General features: G+C 40.6%; 1 protein-coding gene across 8 annotated transcripts in view; it reads left to right on the top strand.

Annotated features, from left to right (window-relative positions):
- Window positions 1-19,804, top strand: part of LOC108926335 (CUGBP Elav-like family member 4) — an 80,083-nt gene extending 60,279 nt beyond the window's left edge. For 3 of the 8 annotated variants that reach the window (XM_018738986.2, XM_018738980.2, XM_029253427.1), the window contains exons 5-13: window positions 2,214-2,293; window positions 8,152-8,295; window positions 9,013-9,160; window positions 10,159-10,308; window positions 10,705-10,767; window positions 11,304-11,384; window positions 11,786-11,929; window positions 14,651-14,799; window positions 19,464-19,804. In XM_018738986.2, coding sequence (XP_018594502.1) covers window positions 2,214-2,293; window positions 8,152-8,295; window positions 9,013-9,160; window positions 10,159-10,308; window positions 10,705-10,767; window positions 11,304-11,384; window positions 11,786-11,929; window positions 14,651-14,778 — 938 coding nt within the window. In that variant the 3' untranslated portion in view covers window positions 14,779-14,799; window positions 19,464-19,804. Of the gene's footprint in view, window positions 1-2,213; window positions 2,294-8,151; window positions 8,296-9,012; window positions 9,161-10,158; window positions 10,309-10,704; window positions 10,768-11,303; window positions 11,385-11,785; window positions 11,930-14,650; window positions 14,800-16,725; window positions 16,769-19,463 lie in introns of those variants that run through there. The other 5 variants (XM_018738988.2, XM_018738984.2, XM_018738987.2 and 2 more) reach the window with 4 other exon arrangements.
- Window positions 19,805-25,173: the final 5,369 nt, after the last annotated feature.

Genomic DNA, 25,173 nt, shown 5'->3' with positions numbered 1-25,173 from the left:
TCTCACCCATAATTCTGCCCTCTAACCCTCTTGTTTTTCCGACATCGCCTGTAGTCTCGCAATTAAAACATACAAGGCTGGATACAAATATGAAAAAATATTCATGTCAGACACCCCAGCAATTAACAGCTGTATTTACGCCATAAATCATACTTTGTCTCCCAGCTGCTGTAAATTGTTTTAGCTGTACAGCATTACATGCCACTCTACCCCCATTATCCAATAAAAAAAGCCAATGAGTTTAATTTGCAAGTCCAGCTGCAAAACTCACTGCGAAGGGAGAAACTGTCAGAAATGATAGAGGTCTGGCTTTTTATATGTGTAACTGATGCATCAGTATCAGCCGGTTTGGGAGGGAGTATTCGCAAGCACAAGCACAGAGATGCACACGCGTGTACACTCTTTCTGTGAGCGCTCAGACCTTCCCAAAAGAAAGCAATACCATGTCTACAGCCGTGACATTCAAAAGCTTGAGCTCGCTTCCTTTTAGTGGGTCCAGGGAAGCATCTTTGCACAGCAGTGCTTTCAGTGAGTGGTTTGGCAGCTGCAGAGGGACCAGAGAGCTGTTGGAGGAGAAGTGCTGTTTGTATCCTCAAGCCAAGTACTTAACCTGAATTGTTTCAGTAAATATACAGCTGTATAAATGGGAAAATGTGTAAAGCTGCATACAGCGTAGGTCAGTTCCGATAAAATGCATTTGCTGTGCAGCTAAATACAATAAATAATGCGATGCAAAGTGAGAGCCACATCAGCACTAGTCAGCATTAACAAACAGCATTCATGTGCTAAGCAATAAGTAATTAAATGTAATGTGTGCCCAAGATGTAAGAATTTAGTTTGTGGCGGTTGTGGAATTGAACCCTTCCTTTTTTCACTGAGTCACAGCAGCTCTCAGTTTCTCTGGAAGTGCTTTTAATCCGTATGAGCTTGGTCATGTTGTGCAAAAAGCAGTAGAATCTGCACCTTCACAACAGGCTGACCACAGCGTACGTCCAGCAGCTCAGGTCAAACTGTTCTGTTCTCTCAAAAGGGAGCCTGCATTAAAATTGCAGGCAGCAGTCAACCACAGCCTTGCGAATGGAAAACTTCTCTTTTTTTTTGCTTTAAAATGGTGAGCAACAAAATGAAAGCAAATAAAGGAGTGCAAAGGAAAACAGAACCAAAACTGTGTGACCCTCATCTCCATTTAAACATCCATTACTTTCCCATTCAGGACTCCACCAGAAATAAAACATACATTAAAAAAATACTCTTTGATTGTGATGTCTGTCCAGTTAGAACTCTTCAGGTTCTTATCCCAGTCTGCCTTCCTCACAAAAAAAAAGAAATTATAGGGATTTATATATGAAGCCTGCAGGAAAAAACAAGAAAATGGACTATTTTATCCTATGTATTCGTCTCCTTTCAAAATAAAAAAAAGAATTTTACCTGCATGAAGATGTTACTGGCGAGCTTTGGCATTACCTTTATTATTAGTAGTATTAGCAAAAATGTGTGATCATGTTTGTGCCTGCTGTCAGAATTTGAAAATATACACGAGTTGTTAAGAACTACACAAATTATACTGAATAAAGTTGAAGCGGAAACTCGTATCATTTCACATTTTTCAGTCTGTCATATTGACACATTTTGGAGAATCGGCAATGAGGACAAATAGATGTGATGAGGACAAATAGATGCACATCATATAAATTATATTCATAAATTATTGGAAGTATTAAACGTCATGAGTTCCAAAGATGTTTCCTTATTTCTTCCTTTGTGGAAATAAACCAGTGGATGGATTTAGGATTATTTCAGATGCTTTTGAATGAATTTCTCTGTCTGAAATGATATCCCTGCAGATATATGGATTATATTCACAAACAGATTTCATTTTAACCTCTTTTGTGAGAAATCACACAGAGATGGGAACGTGTAAATATTAAACAGATTAATAATCACAAACAAGCTTCTGCTTTAATTACTTTGGAAGGATTCATAAATGAGCGAAGGGGAGTATGTGTTGTGATGTGCAGTTAATGCATTCAGAAATATCAGGGGGATTTATTCATAGGTTATGCATGACAACATTGTAAATAGTTTCTAGATGGGAAAACATCTAACAGGGATTACAAGGAAAACTACAGCAATGAATATGCTGACCTTATTTGAGGCCTTGTAACCGATCACAGAGCTCTTTTTTTTCTCTTTCCTTGCATGTTTGCGTACAGGCTGTGCCTTCGTTAAGTTCTCCAGCCATGCAGAAGCGCAGGCGGCCATCAACACCCTGCACGGTGGACAGACCATGCCGGTGAGTGCCAGCATCCTCCCCTCTGCCAGACATGAGAAAAAAACAGGAGATTGTCCTTTGATGCTGCTTTGGCTGAGGCTTGACATTCTGTAAAAAAAAGGTGGGCAGCTTTGTTTTTTGAGGGAAGCTCCGAAATTAATGGCTCAATTAATTTCTGTTTTATTTTTTGGCACGGTAGTTTTGAAAGGGCACAAAGAACTGGGATGAACCAAATCCAATTTGAGGTCCAGTCTAGCTAGGCAGGCACATTCGGTGTTTGGAACCAAACCTACTCTGAGTGCAACCTCAGCCATGCAGACACTTTCTGATAAATTCTACACTTTGTACCTACCGCTGTCTATACTGTTGCACCTGCTGTCACCGTGATGGTATCCAGCTTGCCATTAGAGTAATAAAAGACAAGCTGGCTGCAGGTATTTATCTAACAAGCTTTTTGATACCAGCGGTGGTCAGGTTGATCTGGGTAGTATCATAGCCACATGTCTCCAACAGCAGATGAGCAGGGCCTAGGACTGACAGGGAGGGCTGTTGTATGCCAGCTGTAGTCCGTGGGGAAAAGAGGCACTAAAATTTTTTTCTGCAAAATCGCAGTGGGCCAGAATACATCTGTACATGGGGAGAATACTGATTCAGAAAATAAACACGGCCATCAGAAAGAGCCATATCACACTATTGTAACTGAAGATAAATAAAGGCAAAAGGAATATTTTTTTCTGATCAGGTTAAATTGACGCTATTGCTTTTACGTGTACATATTTTCATTGTTGTCATTAGGCTGTAATTATTTTGATGCCAAGCAGATGATTTTACAGAAATATTTTTTATTAGGTACTCAGTTACACAGCTGCGTATTTTACTGAAAGTATTTTATTCAAAGATGCATGAGCTGCGGCCCCCCTTTGGCCTTCCAACAGTAACCTTTAAGTAAAAAAGGCCAGATCCTTTAACATTGATCTGAAAAATGGGTAAAACAAACACTCCTCCTCACAGACAAGCATTGGCATATCATTATACAGTAATCATTAAACATTTTATACCATTGTCCGTATAAGATAAATAAGAATCCCATTTCATTCACTCCCCTGTCTATATTTCATAATGAGGCTACATAAAAAATGTTAGTGCTAAATTAACTCTGTGAGGGCTAAATAGACTGTGAGGAGTGCTTCTTGAAAATGCTGGTTTAATGCTGATTTAGCACTAGATTTTACTGTGCATGTTCACCAGTGCAACCAAGAATCATCAAAGGCGCAAAAAAAACTCTGTCGGCTCAATGTTTTTGGCATGTGGGTAGCACATCACTGAATATCCACACAACCATCATGGCTGCACAAAAGGCTCAACAATATTGGGTCACAGCTGCCATTTCATGAGGCCTGCCTGTTCTCGTGGGAGTTGGGGATAAAGAGATCATTTGAACAACGTTCATAATCTGACAGTGAGAGCAGCTGACCGTGTCTCTGCAGCTATGTTTATGTCTTCACAGTTTGTACTGATTGGTTGATTTAATTCCTGTGTGTGTGTGTGTGTGTGTGTGTGTGTGTGTGTGTGTGTGTGTGTGTGTGTGTTTCATATATTACGGCTCAGGGGATTAAGAGCACACCCAGAGACGGAAGACAACTGTGATAATGAGCCAATTTTCTCCCTTAGGGGTTGCAGTGGTAAGCAAAGGTGAACCTAATACCCCTCATGGGAGACAGGACATACCCAATTACTGTACAAGGCACACATGTGATATTTTATTGAAGTTAATGAAGTATCTCAACACTCAACGGAAGCATTATTAAATACCAGTAATATGCGTTGACCCAACAGCACATTGCTTACATTTCACACAGCCATGGAATGAATATGAGAAAAATAAGGTACGTCAACACTCTACATGAGGTATGTTAACATTCTACATGTGTTCACCATGTATTAGGTTAAAGGCAGTTTTTTCCTAGATTCACCATTCTTTTGAGGAAACTTTCTATGTTTCCTTTCAGAATGTCCTTGTGTGTTTGATTTTTCATCATTTGATTGCTTTGCTTTTTGCAAATGAGGCACAATGGGAATCTAGCTGAAGAGGCGATGTAACTGTAGAATGGCTCATTGACATTCTCTATGTTTGTCAAGGCTTTCTTTTTTGACAGACTTTTTTTGTGGTTCAAAGTGCGTATTATAATGTGTCCTATTTATTAATTTAAAGCTTTCCTAACGTCTGGGTGTTGAACAAATTGGAAGACCACCGTTGCCTTGATAATGAGCTGCATGAATATGAATTAGATGCAAGTGCCATTGTGGATACAGTATACTGGTAACACTTGAAGGGCATACGTACAAGACAGGGGTTGGAGACTAAAGAGCAATTAGGTGAATAACCAAATGTTTACCCATGGTCAGGAGTCTTTGGTTTTCTGATGTTTCATGTTTTTGTGTTTGTTTTTTGTCTTTCCAAGTTGTGTTCTCTGGCTCTCTGTAGCTTTTAACAGCCCAGTAGTCCTAATGTATTCCTCAGAATTATAAATAAGTAAAATTAAACAGAAGCAGGATGCGATCTAAATGCCAGGTATTCAGGGATTCTGGTGCTAGGGGGAACTGTTTGCTCAGCATCAGCCTCATTAAAGCAAGCATCCCACTCCACCTGCTGACCCTAGGTGGTTGAGGGGCAGTGGGGGAGGAAGAGTGGTGTTGGGTGGAGAGAACTGGAGAAAGGTCATGAGTTTGGAAAGAATAAAACAACAAAGGACAGAACACTACTCTGGCTCAGCTTGGCTGTGGTATATCGATTGGGCTAATTAAAACGAGACCTTCGCAACGGCATCAGACACCACCCCTCCTGACCCCAGGTCATGACAAGGCTGTGCAGATGCAATCCGATGCTAAACTTGTTCTCCGAGACAGAGCCCAACCAGCAACGTTGTAGGTAGGGTCTACAGAACAGCCCATATGAGGCATTGAACCACTGGCAGTTTATTCGAAACGAGTGCTTCGCATTTAAATTCATAAAACACCAAGCAATTTGTGTTCTGTGACTTCAGGGTCTGCAAATAAAGGCAAATTCGAGGCTTGAGTGCAATTGGATTGTACTGGTGGAGATATACGGCTTTGCGCAAAATCGCCTTGAAAATTAAAAGGCATTCATATAGCTTAGTCGGAAAACAACCATATCGATTACAGATAAACACAATGCAAATAACGAAAAGGTTTAATTAGCTAATGTTAAAGGTTCAAAATGACCTATTATTGAGCTGTTTTCAAATATAAAATTGATTTTGTGTGATCAATTGCCATTATATTCACCAACAGACGGAGGAAGTTGAACAATACATTTTAAAGTATCATTAGGATCTCCGTACTATGCAATTTCACTGACAGTTTCACATTACCCTCTTTTTCCTTCTGTGCCAAATCAGTTGTCTTTCAGACAGCCCAGAGGGGTGAAACTGTAATGAAAAATAAAAACGAAAACACTTCATATTAAGTGTTCACGAGCTGTCTGTTGGGCAAGACAGAAATGCAAAGTTCCAGCAAAGGCAATTTGTGGCGAGCCGAGAAAAGTGTATGTTGGTTAGTCAGAAATAATAAATGAAGTGCATTAATTTAGCCAGGTAAGCAAGGAGAAATGGGCAATATATCACACTGTAAATGTTAGCAAACGCAGTAAGGAGAAAATAAATAATACAGCATATTGTGAGCGCTGCAACTTGTGACAGGTTTGTAAACGCAGCATCAACAGCCTGTCATTGCTTTGGTCCAAAATGTCACTTTATTGTGAACTCACACTTTAGCACGGGGTGCTGATCGGTACTGACAGAGAAAAGGAGTTGAGCATTTGTTTGTATCTAGCGGGAGAATTGTTATGAAAAATGGCAAATAACGGTAGAAGAAAAAAATTCCCATGATGCATGTCACCACAGACGTGCTTTCGCGGAATGTTGGGTTAAGGTCTTTCATCATTTTGTATTTATGTGACACTGGTCTGGCATGGAGGATTATATTATTCCAGAGTGATGTGTAGACACACCCCTTGTGCTGTTTACTTTTTCAAACGACCACAGATAAAAGCATCGTTTTCAGCTGTACTGGGATATTCACCATGGTGTTATGAAGTAATTTGTTACTGAAGTATATGCCTGTCAGCATTGCAGCAATTTAATTTTATGGGTTGTGAGGTAAAGGTGTTGCTTTCAATTTTTATACTTTACTGTACTCATTATTTTTTTCTTCTCATCTGGCATTGACAACTACTGGGCATCTCTAAAGTGCTTCATATTTTATTCAACGCTCGTGGACAGCTTGGCGCTGACAAATCGTAAATTGCGGGGTTAATAGTAAATGTAGCAGGCACATCTCAGCATGAGGAGAACAGTGAATAAAGACATATTTTGAAGGGAAAAGAAAGCCAAAGGTCCCCACTACAGATTTACAGAGGAGCCGATTTTGATTTTTTGGCAATTTTTTGTCGATATAGTTTTTCAGCAGTTTTCTAAAGACTTCATCCAGGTGTTCCTCTGCATTACTTTGCAGACTGCAATCTCCAAGCAATAATAGGCTCGGCGTAACTATGATACACTTTTTTTTTTAAGTTTCCAAATTTTAAAACATTTAGTGTTTTCAGCAGTGTAATAATTATGAGCAAAATTGGAAAAAGCAGCGTTATCAGTACTGTCTGGTTGTCTTATCTTCAGGAGAAACTGTTCCATTAATGTTTTACAGCTCACATGTCAGACTTCATTGTTAATGGCCCATGTTCATGCAGTTTTTTTTTTATTTATTAAATAATAATCCATTCCTTTGGTTAAACTGGTACAATGATAAATATGTGGGACAGCTGGTAGTGTAGTGGTTAGAGCTACTGCCTTTCACACCCAGTGGTCACAGATTTGAATCTGACCTCTGACGGTAGTACCCTTGAGCAAGGTACGTACCCTAAAAATTGATCCAGTAAAGAGGAAAATAATTACCCAGCTGTAAGAAATGGGTAAATAATTATAGGTAGACTAACATTGTAAGTCACTTTGGAGAAAAGTGTCAGCTAAATGAATAAATATATGGTACTTCCTGAATGGGGGGTGTGGTGGTGCAGTGGGCTTGACCAGGTCCTGCTCTACAGTGGATCTGGGGTTTGAGTCCTGCTTGTGGTGCCTTGTGGCAGACTGGTGTCCTGTCCTGGGTGTGTCCCCTCCCTCTTCAGCCTTCCGCCCTGTGTTGCCGGGTTAGGCTCCAGCACCCTGCGACCCCGTGTGGGACAAGCGGTTTCATGTGATGTGTGTGTGTGTACTTCCTGAATGCAAAGTAATGTCTTCCAGAGGACTGTATGTCACTTGTCAGAAGGACAGACCTAAACAAATTACTAAGTAGTAAGGACATTGGAACAAAAGCCTTCATTCATATGGCCGGTCAGGAATTGAGTTTGAGGAGCAAGTGTTGAGTTCAGAAGGTTCTCTCTGAGGGAAAATTGGCCATGGGGGCACCTGTGCCTCTGCAGACTTTAATAATCAGCCCACAATCATATTTGGAAGGGCTAATTCACAGTGAGTCGCTGTTATTGTGTGGACACCCATAGTTTCCCTTTACTGTGTAAATTAGGTTCTGTTCCAGCTTTATTTGGTCAATGATTCAATTGTATGGGGTCTTGCGAGTGCAACATCGATACAGTACAATATGAGAACAACGCTGACACACTGCGACACATTTGTTGAAGCAGCTTGGCGAGGTGCAAAACAAAGCACATGTTTTGGTGAAAACAATTACAGCCATTTGTATTCCACAGAGTATCTGCAGAGGTCTAAACTCTCTCATAAGGTTCCAGAGCTGAGTCCCTCAACGTGCAGACACAGAGGTCACACCAATGTGTATGTGTGCGATTCCAGGGAGCCTCTTCAAGCTTGGTGGTGAAGTTCGCCGACACAGACAAGGAGCGCACCCTGCGTCGTATGCACCAGATGGCAGGACAGCTCGGCATCTTCAGCCCCATGACGGTCCAGTTTGGGGCCTATGGGGCCTACACCCACGCTGTGAGTCTTGAGCAACATAAATTAATACTTGAATCTGAGTATGTTATATGTCTCCTTTACTGACCTCCTTGTTCAAGGTGCTTAAATTCCCTGTTACTCTATACACTACTTAGACATGGGGTAAAAGTGATGACCTTATGATGCCTTTTAAGCATTTCATGGCACGTAAGAACACACAGACTCCTTATAACAGCTCATTGACTACAGCTGCATAAGTGACATTTAAAAGGAAAATGGGGGCATTCGAAGTTTATTTCAAGGAAGTGTTCCTTTATGTATCAGCACTCCCAGCTATCCTTCACCAATGAGAAAAAAAGCAATGAATAGAGTTCGTCAGAAGAGAAAGGGTTCAGAAGTTTGGAATTAGCTGAAGAAATATATGACACGCATGACTCTGCTGGAAGCAAGGAAATTCAAGGGATGCCCAACCTATTTGTCAGTGGCACCTTTGCTGAGCTCCCGGAGATTTCCCCACTACGTTATTTCTGAAGTAGTTATGGCACATGTGTGGCCAACAGAACAGGAGGGCTCAGTCGCTGGAGATACCATTGGTGCTTCTGGACCAGTATGGACTTGTGGATGTATGTCTTGATGCATATATCACACAGCATGTCAAACTATTAAGAGCCTTCTTGCTGTTCACTTGTGGAGATAAGTGAAGACTATGCTTGGGACTGTAGTGTATGTGAAACCTCTTGGCTTTTCATATCTTTACAGCAGATGATGCAGCAGCAGGCGGCATTCATGGCCGCAGCCCAGGGCTCCTACCTGAACCCCATGGCAGCCATAGCCGCCGCGCAGATGCAGCAAATGGCGACCTTCAATGTCAACGGCCTCGTGGCTGCACCCATGACACCGTCCTCAGGTAGAATAAAAAAGAATAACATAAAATAGCGGAATGAGAAGCCATGAGCTCTGACAGTCTATTTGCAAGGCAGCTGCAGCAACCTGAGGGCATGTTCACTGATGCAGGCAGTGGTGTCACATCTCTCGTGTTGCACCCAAGCCCAGGTGACAGGTGAAATTTTCAGTACCAAATATTGCTCATGAACACAGAGAGTCAAAAGCCACTCGCGGGCCTGAGCAGCGGAGACACTTTTGTTCCGCCTTTTACCCATTGGGTGTGTGTGAAGTCAGACAGGAAATTAACACCTACGGGTTTGCACTCACCTCTGTCCACCAGCAGGCTCCAAAGGCTCGGGAGGTGTCATGTGTCCACCTTTCACTGGGAATAAAGAAAAACCTTTTCTCTTGGCGTTTTTCTTCCCAAGAAACAAGATAGGAAAAGAGGTGACACTGACATTGCCAGAGCAGGACGTGGAGGCCCACTTTGTCTCGCATGGTGACAGGAAGTGATACGCGATCTTCCCCTCACCGCAGCAGGCAGTCCGAATGCGAGGACAACAAGCCGCTGCTTTGGTGCTCTCTATTTGCTCTCGACTGGGCCCAGAGCCAATCCGATAAGTTTGGAGGAGAAAGTCCTCATCTTTTCAGAAAGACTGAAGATTTGCGGAAGGCGAGCCAAGACCTCTGCCTGACCCCCCCCTCCCTACCTGCTGCCCCGACAAGCTGCTGTCAGCCTGTCGATGCACTAAACGCTTCAGGACACATTCATTAAATAACGTGTCCCCACAGCAGCCCCGTGCCCAACATTTTATATTCATAAAAGTGATGGCATATTAAAGTAATGAATACACAATTCAAAACTCAAATACCCTTCACAGGAGAGAAAAAAAAAAATCACATTGCTTATCAAAGGAAGGAGCTGACAAGGTTTAACCGGACATAACCCAACTCTTGAACCGTAGTCATGCATGCATTTAACATCCTTCCCCTAAATTGTTCAGTGCTCTGTCTTTCCAGGCACCAGCACCCCTCCAGGCATCAGTGCCACAGCCGTGCCTAGCATAGCCACTCCCATCGGGGTCAACGGCTTCAGCGCCCTGCCACCACAGACCAATGGCCAGCCCACGTCAGAGCCCATCTATGCCAATGGAATACACCCATACCCAGGTGAGACGTGCATGTGATCAAGAGCAGATGACCACAGAAGGATGATGATGATGACGATGATGTTACCTTAAAAGTCTCTCATGGTTTCACTGCCCCAAGAATGTACAACTGAAGGTTTCATGTCAAAGGTCAGCAGTGGAAAAGTTATGAGAAGGACCTAAACTTTGCTCTTTTGTTTTATTGCTCTGGCCAGCAAAAATGTGCAAAATACACCCCAATCCCCCTCAAAACAGGTAGCTGAAGTAGGTGAAGACTGTTGCTACAGTTGGCCTTTCTCAGTCAAAAAAACTGGTTCTGGTACATTTTCTGTAATACCAATGTCTTACACTGGCAATTTATGCTGCTTGTATACTTATCCTTTTTTGACCCTTTTTGCTCCCCTCTCTCTCTCCCCAGCACAAAGTCCTACAGTGGCAGACCCACTCCAGCAGGCCTACGCGGGTGTCCAGCACTACGCAGGTCACCTCTCATTCTGCAACACAACCTTTAATCTTTCACACAAGCACATGCTGGGTATGGTGAGGGAGATGTTTCCCCAGATTTTGGGAAGGTATAATAAACAAGCATTTCATTGTTGTATGTATGACACATCCTTCGACTCCTTCCCACCCCATTGTTAAGGATGCACCTATATACACCAGTCAGAAATCACATGTAAGAGAACTTTGGCTGCAGAAGTAGGTGTCAAGAAATGGGCACTAAACTGACATTCTTATATGATATGGGATGAAAACTGTTGCTGAAATTTTTACAGATAACCTTAGCTTGATGTCACATATGATCATTATTAGTTTGCCATAAGAGAAGACATTGTATTTCCAGTATGCCATCACATTTTAAAAACAAAATATTGAGTTTGATTCCTTCGCTTGTTTGCATGAGGGAAAGCAGAATAACATGTTTGTTCTGTCAAAATGCAGACATGTATGAAATCAGGGAGTGAAAATTTCAGATTCGTTATTCACTTACTTTGCCTTTCACTTTCCTTGTGATAGCAGCCTACCCTGCAGCCTATGCGCCAATCAGCCAAGCATTTCCGCAGCAACCAGCTATCATACCGCAGCAACAGAGAGAAGGTAAGAACCCCTCCCACTGATAATAAAAGACAGTAATTGCGATATTCACATACAGCATTACGAAACGTACCCTCAGTTCATAATAAAGTGTAACAGAAAGCTGTGCTATAACTTCAAACAGAGTAGGAAATGTATTTTTGCAAATGTAAACCTGCTTTGCTCCATTTAGTTTTATATTTGCTTTTATACATTTATCAGAAAATTTTAGAAGTGTTGTAGGTGCAGTAATTCAAATTGCAAAATTCAGTCCTCTATCTTTAGTGTGGCTCTTGGTAATTTTATTACGTGGCCATGTTGAGCAGTCTTACAGACAGTAAAACCGGCTCTGTAGACGTGCCCACATGGACACTGCGCATGTGTTTGGTTGTTCCTCCAGTAAAAATCCGCTTGTTGTGTTCCAGGGCCAGAAGGCTGCAACCTGTTTATTTACCACCTGCCCCAGGAGTTTGGAGATGCCGAGCTCACGCAGATGTTCCTGCCGTTCGGCAGCGTCATTTCTGCCAAAGTCTTCGTTGACCGTGCAACCAATCAGAGCAAATGTTTTGGTTAGTCCTAAAAAAGAACAACCCGCAAGAGTTAAAAGCGGAAGGAAGACTCTGCTTTTGATTTATTTGTGCACTGGCATATTTTCTTCAGTCTTCTGCTTCGATTCCCTTGTGGATCACAGTCGATTTGTAATTAGCATTTTAAACTTGGCATCTGAGAACTTTTCTCTATGTGACAAAAAATGAAATCCGTTGCTGACTCAATGGAGGACTTCTTTATATTTGACCTTCTCCATCAGGATGATGAACTATAACTCTCAAAAACATCTTTATGTATTATTGGTTTTTGACAACAGCTGTGTCCAGTGATGTCAAGCAGATCTAGGGAACCACCTCCTGGTTAAAGACCTCATTGACGCAAATTGTACATTTTCTTAGGAGCAAATTAAATGGATAAATGAAATGGCTTCTGGCCTTTCCTGTTATCCGAGTAACACTTGGGAGTCAATAATGATTAGCCGTGATTAGCTGATCTAGCAGTTACCAGCCCCGCAGGAGCTGTGGAGGTGAGAGTGACATTCCTTATCTGATGGTTATGTTCAGAATCATGAGAAACTCCTCTAGGTTGAATCTCAGAATTAACTGCTCTTGATATAACCTCTGCTTTGAAAGTAGTTCTTTTTACAACAGCTGAATGTTGCCCACTGACACTTTAAAGAAGGTGAAAATGTAAGCTACGGCAATCTTTTGGGTTTTTTAAAAATTTACATGGGCAAGGAATTGGTATATAAAATGTTGCTCTGCTCCCAAAGCAGCTGTTTTTTTATTCTCACTGCTGCAATGGATGCATCTCGGTGCAAACTCTGTTTCTCTGCATCCACCTTGGTCTTTGTTATCGCACCTTGTCATTCGAAAGAGAAAGCCAATTGCTGGAAATGAAAAAGGTCCTTGGCCTTGTAATGTAAAAAAATTGTTTTGTGACTAATATTCCAATATTTTGTTTCTAGTATTCCAAACAGAAACTGATTACTTAGTGGAAGATTGAACACTGGCTTTGAATTCCTGGGTAAATGAGGTCATTTTGGTACTGGTCAGAAAAAATTAAAAATATGCCACGGGGATGTGAAGTATCTGTAAATAGTCAACATCTATGCCAACTGAAAAAAAAAAATTTCAACTTTAAGGGAACAAGCATTACTCAAGATACACCAGCAAGCTATAGAGAGACATGGAAAAACCTGTGTTAAATGTTAATTTTCTCTGCAAGGGAAGAAAGAAAGGAGACACTACTGAAATACATCTAAGCCCCCGTTACTGGAAAGGGTTGGCTTTAATCTGTGAGCTTGTTTCCACATTATCACATGTGGAAGAAATATTTTTGGTTGTTTAAATTCTGAAAACTGTACAAAGAACAGAACAAAGGATAATAGCTCAAACTTCATAGTTACTCTTCCTCAGATGGCTTTCAATAATATCTCTCCTCTATCTCCACTGAAGAGACAAATGAGCTTTTAATATAACAGTCCCGTCTTTTGTCCCCGTGGCTGCCTATTGTTAAATATAATTAATGTTGATACTGAATGATTTCATTCATTTGATATTATTGTATTATAGACGAAAACAAAAAAAAGATTTGAGATAGTTTACATTATTGAATTAGTTGTTAAATGCACATGCACTCGCTTTCTATGTTTATGTAAAATATGACATTCTGAACGCACCTTGGCCTGAAAGCACACCCAGTAATGTATGATCTAAGAATGTCAAAGAAATCATACAAATTTATGTGCTTTTCGTTAAAAGAAATCTAAATCTAAAACTGCACTAGAAATTGTGGAAAATGTGTCATTTAATAAACACTTGTATTTAGTCTTTAGTCATAGAGCCTAATTTTAATCTCCACAAAAGTAATTAAGTGTAACACGTTGTATGTGTGCTTACACCGTAGAGCACATCCTCAGACACGTAATGTTGTGAGAACGTTCAGTGGAAACTTTTTAAATCCAAAAGGCATTTAAAAAAAAAAAAAAGAAAAAACATTTGAATGGCATTGACTGATTTACACTGCAAAAGGATCTTGTTTTGTGTTTGAGAGACATGATAGAGGTAGCTTCCTTCTCCTCGATTCCCCCCCTCCATGTTTTCCCTCAACGATACGCTTTTGGAGGCCAATGTAAATGAAAGGGCTAGATTTATTAAAGGCCGATCTGAGGGGAATTGGTGCTGTTTGACAGGCTCCCAGCTGCCGGTTTTGTTTAAAGGGTTTGTAAAAGCACAGGCCTTATCTCTCAGGAGCTGACAAAAGCCTGCCCTCTACCCCAAATTAAATTGGACCCATAGAGGCATGATCAAATCAGCCGGCAAGCGGAAAATTTGAGCCGTCAATCACGGGGGTGTCAGATAAGAGCAGCCAGGAGTGCTGGGGAGGAGAGCTCTGGCCTCATTCTGGCCCGATGTTCAGGTAGTAAGTTAAACTGTGTAGACCACAGAGACCACGATTACTGATTCACTGTAATGGTACCAAGCCCCAAAGGGAACTTCCATGTGCATGCGCATACACACACAAGTGCCATAGCCTCGTTACTTTTTTGTTGGCTTTTTCTGCTTCTGTCAGTTTAAACTTGATTCTTTGTCTTGACACCGATTGTCTTCATATGGCACAATGAAATAGTGATCCACGTAAAAAATTAATGTAATGTATTCACTTTGGTTATAGTTAGGCTGCCTTTTTTATCATCATTGTCATGCCTGACTCCCACCTCTCTGTCACTGTCTCACCAGGTTTCGTCAGCTTTGACAACCCATCCAGCGCTCAGGCTGCCATCCAGGCCATGAACGGCTTCCAGATCGGAATGAAGAGGCTGAAGGTGCAGCTCAAGAGGCCGAAGGATGCCAACCGACCTTACTGACCGCTCCATCCTTCGTGCCAGGTAATGTAGGGCTGGGTGGTACTGGGCATAAACCCAATGTCCCCAAGTGAGTGTGAATGGGTTCCAGTGAGGCCATCCTTATGTAGGGGCATGGCACGACACTAGGCTATTGAGAATTTTTGTCTAAGTAATTTAAAATTCAGCAGAAGAAACCTGTAGAATGTCTAATTTACACCAATTTCCTTGTGCAAATCTTACTGTCTCAGTGGCCATGATGGTGTGTCTCGGTGTCCTGTTACGTGTTCCTTAATTAAGAAACTGAGCAATAGATGTGAACAGAGAAAATTAATAGAGAAATATTTGTAATGATCCTGCCTACGGTTATTACACCAACATTATGTTGATTAGTTAGGACTGTTTTTTTTAATTCTTGGGTTTATCTGACAGTGGCATAATAACCAGTAAATACATGTAGGCCATTATATGACATGTGTAATAAGTTATTTTATGATATAAAGGGGAAAGATTTTTTAAGTATAAGATGAGGGAAGACAAAAGATCAATGTCACTGTGATTGTTTTGAGGAAATATAGTAGTCTTAATTGACACCCCACATCAAAACCGTCAGATTTACAATTAAAAATGAGAACCTCTAAATACATTGTTTGATTTACTCCCTTAGCAAGGGAAAACCAGAGGATAGCAATGTCAACACTCACCGTAGCCAATACAGCAAAACGCACACAGACACTGAAGGAAAGCAGTCCTCTTTGGTCTCCTGCCCCTCTGATGACATTCAGAGCCTTTTCAACTTTTTCAGAGTACTGCTGGAAATGAATAATACATTGATTTAAATTACCATGGAAAAATTCTTTTTGTCAAAGTGTCCAATAACACCATTTGGAGACACCCAAAAAACTAGAATTCGGTACAGAGAAAACTCTTCTTACGCAATTAAAAATTGTTGTTTAAATCAAGGTTTGTTGCATTGTTATCAAAAATCATTTTTGTTAATTTTTGATTTTGTGTTGCCTTTGGACCTTGGAAATATAATTATTCAAAACTGTGTTAAATCATAGTCTTTGAAAAAATCACGTTTCTGTACCCTGCTGTTCATGCCATTCTCTCTTCGGTATGTTACTGTGTGCTGCTTTATGAATGGGTGTATTTACATGTATTTTCGTTCTCTAAAACTGAAAAAATTAAGTTTTCCAGATGATTAGATGATACCCAAAATTAAATTTAATTCTGAGATACACTAAGGAAGGATTACGGCTGAATATTTCAGACTGCACAATTTGCAAAAAGTATAAATGGCTTGTTATTTCCGCATGGATGTCTGACAGGTCCACATGCTTTTTTACTGCATCCGCTGAGCCTGAGGTCAGACCTTGAGAACTAATGAGCCTTGCTGCTGGTTCTCAGTAACAAAGATGCGGGGAGAGGTGCCCTAAGTCAAGCTGGACTATTTACAGGTCTCACGAGACTTTCTTTAGTCTTTGCTCACTGTGGACAAATTGAGTTCTGCAGCCATTTGTACACCATGTACACGTACAGTAAATAATGGAAAAAACATTCCCGTTTTGGAGTAAGAACCCCCTGGAAATGGAGCTGAGAAGTTAAAGGAAAAAGGGTACAGATTTCCCATTTTTTGGACAAGAGCCTACTTCCACATTGGAGCCAGATGTTAAATATGTCGTAATCATTATTGGAAAGAGTTTTTACTACCAAACACTTAAAGCACTGCTGTAAAAGGAGACCTGTAAATATTCACTGCTGCTTAACTGTTGCTCAGTTGTTTATTTGCTGACTTATTTAGTTTGGCGGTGACAGTCTAAAAATTTCTTTTGAAAGCCGAGAAAAAAAAAAGACAGATGAAGGTCAGTTGGGATCGGTGGTGGGGGAGGGGTCAACTCTATTTCTGACATGAGGAGAAGGTATTCCACCATCTTTTCTTTTCTTGCACCCATCCAACCTGCAAACCAGGCAGGTGCAATCATAGCTCAAGATGGCCTTCCTGTTGTCTAGCCACCAGTCATGGGGGACAAACTCCCAGACCTGTAAGTTGAACCCATGGTGTCATTTTGTTTTGGATGACGTCATGTGGCAGGACTGTGACTGCGTTGCATGACGTGGCGTCATTTCTATATATATTTATATATATTTCTTGGCTATTTATATGATTTTGGCCATTTTTACGTGCAGTTCATTGACGGTTGATAGTTATTTTGATAGATGATAGCTGTTGTAAATGAATCTGAAGTGATTGGTGATTGGTGGGCCATGGTCAGACGTGAACTTTGACCCCTTTTTTGCTGTTGTAACGTGACCTTGTGTGTTTTTATTTCTGTGCAATTCAATGTGTATGGATATTTTGTACTATATATTGCTCTCTTTCTGTAAAATCAGTTCTTTTCTATTCATTATGATTTCTACTAATGTTAATGTTCATGTGAGGAGCTGATGCCCGCTTTCTCTGTCTCGAGAATATTATACTTTGCAAAAAAGGACCTTTTTGAACTGCTACGTTCATCTGTTTTTGTGAAAGTTGAACCTGAACAATTTGGTATCGTAGGTACTGAGAAGTCCACGGCATGCCCAAATAATGCACATATTTGCATCTCTGCATTCAGTTACTGCAGCCGGTTTGTGATTATTTCATCTGCATGGACAGGGATCACTTTTCAGTCCGACATTACTGAAACTTTGTGCTCATAGGTTGACTAACGAAATGAGCCACAGTAAAGGACGAGGTTTACTTTTGTTTTGGACAGCTCTGGTCACCTTCACCAAGTGACAAGGAGAGTAGGCTGGGGCTTTGGCCTATGAATCCTCTTTTTCGTGGATGGAAACACAAGTGGCAGTGTGAGGATGTATTGAAAAACAGTGCCATCATTTGCTGCCCATTCAGCTGTGAAAAAAGCATTATCTGTCAATGTGCTTGACCTTTCATCGGGTTTCTGTTCTGAATTGTGACCATCTCAGAGCGGACATTTGGCCTGCATTCCAGCTGAGCATGCAGACATCCATCCAAAAACTGCCCCTTGCCCCGAATTACAGTTCTGTGTTTTTTTTTCCTTTAAAAAAGGTCCTTTTCGTGCAAGTTACGCTTTTTCTTCTCTTGTGGGCCAACCTTGATAAGACTGCACAATTCTTATTGAACGCTCATTGAAATTTTCCCACATTTTTCCCTCCAAAAAAGCCCCTCCAGTTCCAATTGTTGTCGCTGTGTTGCGTACCGTATGTGCGGACAGGGGGTGACTGGACACCGTAAATGGGAGTGGTCTATCGGGGTTCGCCTGCTTCTCGTGACTCTCCTCTTGGTTTCTCTCATAGATTCGCTCCTGGCGTTTAACGTTAACTTGCTGGAATCTTTGCACTGAGCATGCTCCTTCGACACCAATCAGCATGCGCCACAGGAACCTCAGTCAATACCCATATGAAATGAACATATATGTGCTTGAAGATACATTTCCTATTGTCAGCACTGTATTCCATGTGGAAGAGGGAGTTTTCCTTTGATTTATGGTATATTTCATTCTCCCGAGAAGTTTTGTCTGAAATCATTTAAATTGTACCGTTTTCTGTGGATCTATTTTAAAGCGACTGTTTTTTTTTTTTTTTTTTTTAAATCTTCCATCTTTATATTAGATGCTTACCTTTCTTTGAAATTTAAATGAGTTTGAATTAAGACTGTTTTGTAAAAATGACAGTGTTCTTCGTCAATTCTTCACACAAAAAGGCTTCCCTGCTATTCTCCTGCTTGCCTTTTGAAAGCTCGAGTAAATGAACATCATATTTCCCCAGACGAAATGGATGCGCGATAAAGAATAGTAACTAACATATTTCTCAGAGAGACGGCAGAACAAATAGACGGATCAGCGTGTGCTCTCGTCAGAAAGTCAGGCCCCTTTGTGTTGGGGAATTAGTCATTTTGTATGTACTGTTCTGAGGCTCAATGTACTTTCTCGTTACACTGAAAAGTCTAAATAAGCGGATGTCACTTCTTACATCTCAGTAAGTACACACGGCTGCAGATAAATCCCATTTAGTGTCTGCAGAAGATCATTTTTCAGAAGATTCAAGAGGATGTTCAGCAATTTATTTAGGTTTAATTTGGGCTCACCATTCGTTTACTTCTTAAACTATATAAAGAAGAATGCATTGTGATTTGATCATTTATTTTTTTGTATTGTTTTTGTGAAGTTAATACTTAGAATGTTTCTTTTTCAGCAGTTTACATTCTCCACAGTAAATAATCGAGTAACTGTCCCCATAAAGTAAAAGTACCATCAAGGTTATATTTTCATTATTATACTTAATTACTTTGACCCACCTTCTGTACCATTCTTTGTATTTCGTCCTGGTTACCATTTTACCACAGTAAATGTATCCTGAAACTCACAAGGAAATCTGTGTAAGGAAATTTGTATAAGTCAGCATACAAAGTCAAGAAAATAGAATACAGTCGCTTTAAATTACCCTCAATAAAGTCCATAGAGGTAACATTTATGGGAACCTTTGAAACCATACATGTCTGTTCCATATGGCAGTCCTTACCCTTGATGCATTCGTTTGCTGGATTTGATTTATGTGCTTAACTAGTTAACACTTTTTTCCATGTTCTGTTTCTTTTTCTTGTAGTTCTGTTTGTGTGTTTACCAGAATCACATTCTTTCCCAGTGGCCACTGTGATCTTATTGTCGCTGCTTTCTGTCTTTCAGGATGAAGGGCCTTGAAACCTTATTTCCACAAGTGCAGTATAAGTACAAAGACTTCTCGTTCTGCCACATATCATGAAAGAAGGACGGTCCCTTGATTATGTGGGAAAGGAATTGAGCGACTGGAAAAGGAACCAGGAAGGTTTTTCTATCCAGTTCTCCTTTATTTCCCCGACCCATCTTTCTTGCCTGGTTTTTTTTTTTTTTTTTTTTTTTGATTCGCCATCAGTGGAAACCAGTTTTATTGCGACCAAGTTTTTTGCTGCTGTTTATCGGACATGAGAGTGAGAACCTTTACAGACTCATAATGCTTAAAGCATGCATACCAGGATAAGCATTGAAAATACTGAAGCACACAGAAATGCATAAAAGACAGCACACACACGTACATATCTGCACACACAAAACAGAAACACACACACACCAGCTTGCTGGCTTTTTAGTTTTTGTGCCTACACAGGAGTTTGTATCCCTGATAGGGCTGCCAGGATGAACACTGGATAAAGCAGACAGGGAGGAGGAGAAAACAAGATTATTTACATGCATCATTCCTTAGAAAATAGGGACCAAAAGACCAAATGCTTTTTAAAAGACATACAGTATATATATATATATATATATCTCACATTGTAGCTGCAAGTATTACACTTCGGTAGTAGGGGAAAGACATTAAATCATTATCCAGTGGCTGATGTATGGATAAAAACAAATTATGAAAAAAAATATTTTTTTTAAATCTAAAAAAGGACAAAGAGTTAAAAAAAGTATTTGTTCCAGTAGCCATTTGCTGTACCAGGTAGCTTAGAGATATAGACTAGAAAAGCAGAGTTGCAGAATTCCGGTGTTTGTGTTTTATATTGTTTTCTTTTTTAAGTAAAAATATTTCTTGAATTTGATGAGTGAAGAAAAAACAATTATGCTCCTCTTCGAACAGTCCTGGTGGGAAGTAGTGCTCAGCACAGGACTTTTCCGGCTTGCCACTGGATAGCTTCCTCATCGTGCTGTACATTTCACTGCAGCTTTCTGATAACTAGAAGATGAACTGCGCTGGACAAAAAAAAAGGCACTGGGTATGTGTGTGGTCAGGTTGGCCTTTGCGCTCAAATGACAATCTACTGAAATGACCAAGCAAAACTGAAAAATGTCTGCTTTTATTCAGCTCTTTTTGTTTTTTTTCTTTTAATTTTTTACTGCATCAGGGAACATGCTGTCATTAATCATTACAAATCAAAAACTTAACCGATGTTTCAGTGTACATCACAGCCAATGGACATTATGTGGAGACCTGGGTGAGAGTATAGAGTTGATAGCTATTCAAACTGCCACATCGGGAAATCTCTAGAACCCTGGAATGGCTGCTGTGACATTTGTGGAATTTCTGACCTTTGGAAGAAAATGCAGCTAGTGAATAGGCAACGGTCTTTCGGGTGAAACAAACTGCTGCTGTGAGTTAAGAGAGATTAATCAATGTGAATTTCCCAAGAGGTAATTCAAGATTGAAGTGTTAAGGCAAATGTTTGCTAAATCACAGAATGAAAGCATAAATTGCCCCCCCCCCCCCCCCCTCCTGTCAATGAAAGCCTGGTTAGAAGCGTAGCATTGCTGTCTGGTGGCAGACTGACAAGTGGGAGATTTTAGAAGTGATTTAGTATTGTCACTGGAGTAAGTAAATGGCAGTGTGAACAAATTCCCTGACCTGCTTTCTTCTATCTTAGATATTATATAATGAACCCCTGAGATCTCAACATGATGTAGATTTAATTCTAGATTCTGTAAATATAGGCCACTGCAAAGCTAAATGATAGGGAAAAGCGCTACTTCGTTCCTACTGCATACTGAATGCAATCACTCAAATTCATGAATGTTTGTGGAACAAAAGTATTGTGGGCTAGGGCTCTCTCAGGTACTAAATTTGTATTATGGCTGGAAGAAGCTTAACAGTAATTTTGTTTGCTAAAGCTCTCTCACTTTGGTAAACTTCCACCAGCTCTTCTCAAATTGTAGTGTTGTTCAGTTGACCTATGATCCTTCCAAAAGTTATCGAGCTTCAGGACAAGGCTTCACATTCATCTCTCCAAAGTGAGCCCTGACCAGTCCACCCATTCCAGCATCCCTGTTCATAGGATCAACCCAAAGCAAAATCCATCCCGGCTCATGATGTGTGTTTAAAAGAGGTTCTGCAGCCTCCACAAAAACATCCTTTGCCTGTCCTTGCTTGCTTGCTTGCAGTCAAGTAAACCTTCAAAGTTAAACAAAAGCATTTTTGTCCCAGAGACACTGTTAAGTATGAAGATCCTGGCAGTAGACTCCACAACAGCATCCCTAACCCTCATGAGAAGAGTTCTCTGCAATTTTGCTACTTAAAGGATTTGAGGTTCCACCATCACTAAAGGTTTTGAATTATTGACAATTTTTTTCATCTGTAAATTTGTATATATTTCTAATCGGGACATTTGGAGTCAAAATCTTTGTTATTCATATCCATTCAAATATTCTTGCTGTACACACTTGGTTGACCCAGAACAACACACCCAACATGTGGGTTAAGGCTTACATTCTCACCTTGTTTCCAGAAATATGCGTATATTCCAGCTGTAAATTGTACAGGAATCCACAGCATCCAGTAGTCTCTCCTGCAGAGAACCTCCGGGTATCTGTCGCTTTACACTGTGCCACTCAGATGGGTCGTTTGCCACAAAAAAATACTGTTTTTTGGTCATTTTATTATGTAGAAATTCTTAGGAAAAAGAAAGACTGTAAAGCACAGCACCAATTGGAGTATTGTACGACATCGAAAAATCCATTAAAGGAGGCGATTATGCAAAGCACACTAGCTACTTTGACTCAGAGTGACGTGCACTTAAACGAACGCAAACATACTGTTTCTAAGTTGCTTGCCTTGCCTTTGGAAACTTTGCAGCTGTAACAGTTACTCTCCATCAGTCTTGTAATCTAGTTTTATTAGGGATAAATTCAATAGTACAGCCATAGTTAGAAGTGGTGTTTCATAGGGGTTTTCGATCAGAGGTTTGTAATCCAGCATCCACTGGAAGACAGACAGAGAAAGCTTGCGATTATGTCTTGTTATGCCATCAAGTCTAAATGGTCTCATAAAGAAGGTATTTTACCGTTTCACTGTTGCAGACCTAAACAGAGCAAAGTAAAATGTAAGGATCTGGTCCCTCACTGCTCTGTTACACAAATATCCTTGGCCACAGAGCCCAGAAGCATGCTGGGAAGGCTAAACCATTTACAGCATTAAATTAGAGTCCAATAGAGCCAGTCTTATTACACTCACACCAATGGGATGACATTCTTACAGGAAGATGAAAATCAGATTGTTAACCAACTTGAAACGCGGGTAGACGAATCATCTCATTTGTTTCTGTTAGTTTATCTGGGTCTCCGTAATCCCTAAAATATGTATTTCTTTACCTTTTTTTTTTTGGAGTGTCTTTTTTTTGCCAGTCTCTCAGCTTGAACGGAAAAGTCTGTTGCTCAGTAGAATGAACCATTAGGTACATACTGGATTTCTTTAACGCCGGTGGACATCAAATTGACCAAATGAAAATAGATTTAGTATTACACATTGTGACATGCACCTGTCTGGATGTTGGTTGCTGGATCCAGTTCAAGTAAGGAATCTATTGTAGTATCTTTAGAAAAATTTTCCAGTAAAATACTCAGCTTTTTAAGAGTACAATTGTATAATTAAGGTTTTACATAATCTAGCTCAGTAATAAAATGATACTAATGACACTAACAATAATAAGTTGGTTTACAACATGTTGTATAGCATTTGGACCAATACAGAACAGTCATACCAGTGACTGGAGACAGTAAAGAATTGTACACAAGTATTTTACTAAGGGCAGGGGGTGCGGTGGCGCAGTGGGTTGGACCGCAGTCCTGCTCTCTAGTGGGTCTGGGGTTCGAGTCCCGCTTGGGGTGCCTTGCGACGGACTGGCGTCCCGTCCTGGGTGTGTCCCCTCCCCCTCCGGCCTTACGCCCTGTGTTGCCGGGTAGGCTCCGGTTCCCCGTGACCCTGTATGGGACAAGCGGTTCTGAAAATGTGTGTGTATTTTACTAAGGCTAATGTCTGAAAAGAGCATGGCTAGTCTTTCTGTATTTACTGACCTTGAGTTCATTTGCTACCATGGAAGGATTCCAGATATGTGTTTTAGAAGCCATTTGGAAGAAGGTGTAACTAATCCATTAGACAGTATAGCTGCACTCCAGGTCATGTTTCGTAGTTTCTCAAGTGGTCACTTAGACATAATAGACACTTACTTGAAAGGAGTTGTGTAACTACATTTACAACGTCTGCAGTGAGCCATTTATGTGGAGGTCATCTTTACCTTGGGCAGTATAGTCTTCGTCACTTTCTGCATGGATTATTTCGAGCAGGATCCTGACCAAGCATGCTATTTTGTTAGTTTCTCATATCCTAAGGCATACGCTGATGCTGTCCCTCTTAGGCAAGGACCGAACTTCGTTTTTATGTTGCAGCAAATCTTCAGATTTGGGTATTTATTTCCTGAATGTTAAAGAAAGGGGTGTAAAATTGCCACATCTGTCAATTTCCCTTTTTGTAGAGGAAAAGCATTTAAATCTGCAGGGCTTCGTAGTAGAGTAGTTAGTATTCATTCATTGAAATTTAAACCCTATAATTTTCTTGGAATTAAAAATATAAACTGCAGACTGATAGAAAAAGAATTGCTTACTGTTTTCCATAAAATGCAGGCATAAAGAAGTTGCACCTACGCATTTTGTATCTTGGCCTGGATGGATGTGAAACATGTAGCTCATTGCTGCTGATCGGCTGTGCTCACGCTGTCACCTATGCTTCAGTTAAACAGCTGTAAACAACAACGGGAGAAGACTCCACCAAACACTGTGCCCAGGAGAGTGATCCTCAGCCACAGGCATGGTAGAGAGATGACCTGCCGTAATGTCATTCAGTGTGTGTTTATCATTGAGCCAGTAAAAAAGATATCACCCAAATGGTCTGTCTTTGATAAATAGATTTTCACAAAAAAATGATGGTTGTGGGAAGTTAAGGAACACAGGTATTCTGAGCATCTGAATGAAATTTTTAAAAATAATTTAAGACTACGTGTTTGGTGGAGACTTCATAAGGTGCACGGGGCTGTGCCCACGGGAAGGATGCTGAACTACAGAGACTCAGATGTTTGAATAACAGGCACATGGAGGATTATGCTTATGTTCAGATACTTGGGTATCGTGACTGATGGAGGATTATTGCTCAGAGACGAGGGTAACGTGACTGATGCAGGATTAATGCTTTGACCTGTGGCTGGAAAGCAGCCGCAGGAATTAGTCCAAGTCTTGGAGATGTGTTGGATCATTGTTCCAGGAGTTCTGGGACTTTATCCTCAGCAAGGGGTTTTGCAAGGAACGAATTTTCCCGAGGTCCAGATGGCTCATGTCTGTTAAGGGCCTATAATATTAGCGTAAGAGATGCTCTACTGCTATTGTAAGGAAGCAGTTATGGTTTATAGGAAATTAGTTGAGATTTGAATACACGTGAAAATAACAGCACGTTTTTCCTTGAAAGTTATTGGCACTTTCTAGGGGACTGTTGTTAAAATCCCTGTGGTGTGGGTAATACCATGCTATCAGAGTAAACTAAAAATAAAGTAAAATCACCATTTTGTAATTAAATTACATGATGAATGTGCCCACGATGGGA

The sequence above is a fragment of the Scleropages formosus genome, chromosome 7 (genome assembly GCF_900964775.1).
Source record: "Scleropages formosus chromosome 7, fSclFor1.1, whole genome shotgun sequence".
Lineage (NCBI taxonomy): Eukaryota > Metazoa > Chordata > Actinopteri > Osteoglossiformes > Osteoglossidae > Scleropages > Scleropages formosus.
This window is presented reverse-complemented; position numbering and strand designations above follow the sequence as displayed.